General features: G+C 40.8%; 1 protein-coding gene across 1 annotated transcript; it reads left to right on the forward strand.

Moving 5' to 3' along the window:
- Positions 1-1,165: 1,165 nt before the first annotated feature.
- Positions 1,166-2,011, forward strand: TM35_000451260 (uncharacterized protein; the record flags this gene model as incomplete). Its single annotated transcript, XM_029030223.1, has 1 exon — positions 1,166-2,011. One exon carries the CDS (start codon positions 1,166-1,168, stop codon positions 2,009-2,011), a length of 846 nt encoding a protein of 281 aa, XP_028878454.1.
- Between the last annotated feature and the right edge of the window lie 734 nt (positions 2,012-2,745).

Here is a 2,745-nt window from a genome sequence, read left to right on the forward strand (position 1 = left end):
TTCACGAGGAACTGAAAGTACTGCTGCTCGTGTTCGTGATGGTTCTCCTGTTGGTTCCTCTGCAGACAACAGGACGGATCCAACTCCAGTGAAGGACTGCAGGGAAGAGGAACAGGAAGTGAACCCGCACGATGAGGAAAGGGGGAGAGTACGCGGGGAACTGGCAGATAACGATCGGGTCACACAACCATCTCCTTCTGCATCTACTGAAGCTGATGGAACTGGGAGTGGTGGTGTGGGAGTTTTCCACGCAAAACAATGAATTTAACTCAACGAACACAACAAATAACTCTACCATTCACAATACACCCAATAATGATGAGGGATAAACAACAATAACACTTCCTCCTGAACCTGCAAATAACAAGAAGGGTGATGCAGACAGCAGCAGCAGTATCCGCAGTTCTGTGTGGGTGCGTGTACCACTACTGATTGTGGTTACACTGGCCTGTATTCTTGTGTGCTGATTGTGATTGTGTGGTGATGGTGTGACTCAGGTCATCCTTTGTTTTCTTTTTCTTTTTTGTATGCATCCCTACAGTCTAACTAATCTTCCACCTGTTGGGATGTATCTTCTTTTTTTGTTTCTTAATGTTAGTGTGTTTTGTGTGTTTTTGCTCTCTATGTGTTTATCCTATAATAATTATTATGTTTGCTACTCCATTGTGTGTGTGTGTGTTCTTGGAGACTCTCTCTTTGTGTGTGCCTGTGGGCTTGCACTGTGATAATAATAATGAACTTTTTTTTGAAGTGGGAAAAAGGAAATAATAATAACAGATGAATTTCTATTTATAATTGCGTATATACACACATATATAGATGTACACCCATAGTTGGTGTATATTTCTGTGTTTACTTGGGTAAATTGGGCTAATGGTTAATATCTTTTTATTTGCTTGATGATTTTGCTGGGTGGTTCAGCCTTTTTTTGATAGAATTGTGAGTGTGGGCTTTTTTGTTTGTTTTTACTCTTACTGAGGTTATTGCGCTGTATTGCATTCTTTAATTGGTAGGTTGTACTTTCACGATGTGATTTTCCATAGTGGTTATCGATTTGAGTGTCCTAACATGTTTGATACTTCATTTATTTTCTTTTTTTTGCTTTTTGATTGTCTTTCTTTCTAGATCAGTGTTTTTACGCAAACCAAACTATTGTCTATCTCTCATGATGATGATGATGATGCGCCGTGTGATGTGTGTGTTGGCCGTTGTGCTGTGCTGCGCCTGCGGGTATACCATGGCGGCTGCTGCTGTGAGTGACCCTACCTATGACATTGTACCAAACAGTGTTGATAACTTATTGCAAGGGTTTCCTGTTATTACAAGAGATGAACGTGAAAGAGCTGATAAGTACCTGAAGTGTATACAAGGAAAAAATGATACTGAGAAAGAAAAGTGTGCGCAGTCATCAGATCCTGAGAAGGATCAGCCTGCCAAGACTCAACTACCACAGGTTCCCGAGACACGTCCAGATGCAAGCGGTCAATCCGTTGGAGGAAGCGGTCATGGCACTTCATCTCATGTTCCTGCCGGTGGTTCCCATGAACATGGAGCAGGTACAGTGCAGCCTTCAACAGATCAAAACACTAACAAGCCTACAACGAGTGATTCTGCTCAAGACGGTGCTGCGATTAATGATTGTCTCAACAGAGAAAATCAAGTAACAGAAGGGAATACATCGACAACTGATAATGCTACACTTGGTGTCTCAACTGACTCTCCGGATAGCACCAACCAATCTCAAGTTTCAGGTACGACTGCACCTAATTCTACTTCTGGCGCAGACTCACACGAAATCAATCCCACTACTCCGCCGAGCCCCGAGAACACTACCACAGAAGCACCAACCACCACTCCATCTCTTGTACCCAAGCCAGAGATCAGCAACACCATTGCCTCTGCTGTAAAGAACAATAAGGGTAATGTTGACAGCAGTCTCAGTCCTGTGTGGATGCATACTGCAGCACCGCTGCTGATTGTAGTGGTGTTGTTCTCCGCTACCCTGTACTGAACGGTGGGACTCACTTGAGGACAAATAATAATAATAATGGTTAAAATAACATAATTATATTTGCGTACATCCCCATGGGTGAATAAACTAATAATCTCTTTACCAGCTTTCTCTTTTAATTGGAATATCTTTTTTTTTTTTTTTTGCTTTTGTGTGTGTGTGTGTTCTTTTTTCTAATAATTCCATTACTTGCTTTTCCTGTTAAGTGTGTTTGCAGAAAACTGGGCTGTTCAGCTCACTGACGGTATACTTTTATTCTAAATATAGACATGCGTATGTGTGTGCACCATTTTCTTATTAACTGGAATCTTTGGGATTGGGTGTTCTGTTTTATAATTCCATTACTTTTTTGTTTCCGTTGTTTGTTTGCAGATTTTTTGTTCTGCTCACTGACGGTACAATTGTTTTAGTGGTACACATGAACATGTGCTCCGTATTATTGTTATTCTTATTATCATTATTATTGATATATATTGGGTTTTTTTTTGTTAATGGATAATGGTTTTTTTTTCTTTTTTTTTTTATAGGTGGTAGGTATCGCGGGTGGAATTATTTTTTTTTTTCTTCTTCGTTCGTATCCCTTTTTTTTTTCCGTTTAGAATGTTTCGCTGTACACGCCCAGAACAGCACCGTAGCGGAAAAGCTCGTGCTTTTGTGTTCCGTGATCCCACGGTTAAAATGATGCGGGCGGGTAGTGGATATCAACAACTTCGGCGTATGGGAATGCCTGTACA

Source organism: Trypanosoma theileri, assembly GCF_002087225.1.
Source record: "Trypanosoma theileri isolate Edinburgh chromosome Unknown TM35_Tth_45_V1, whole genome shotgun sequence".
In the NCBI taxonomy this organism is placed as follows: domain Eukaryota; phylum Euglenozoa; class Kinetoplastea; order Trypanosomatida; family Trypanosomatidae; genus Trypanosoma; species Trypanosoma theileri.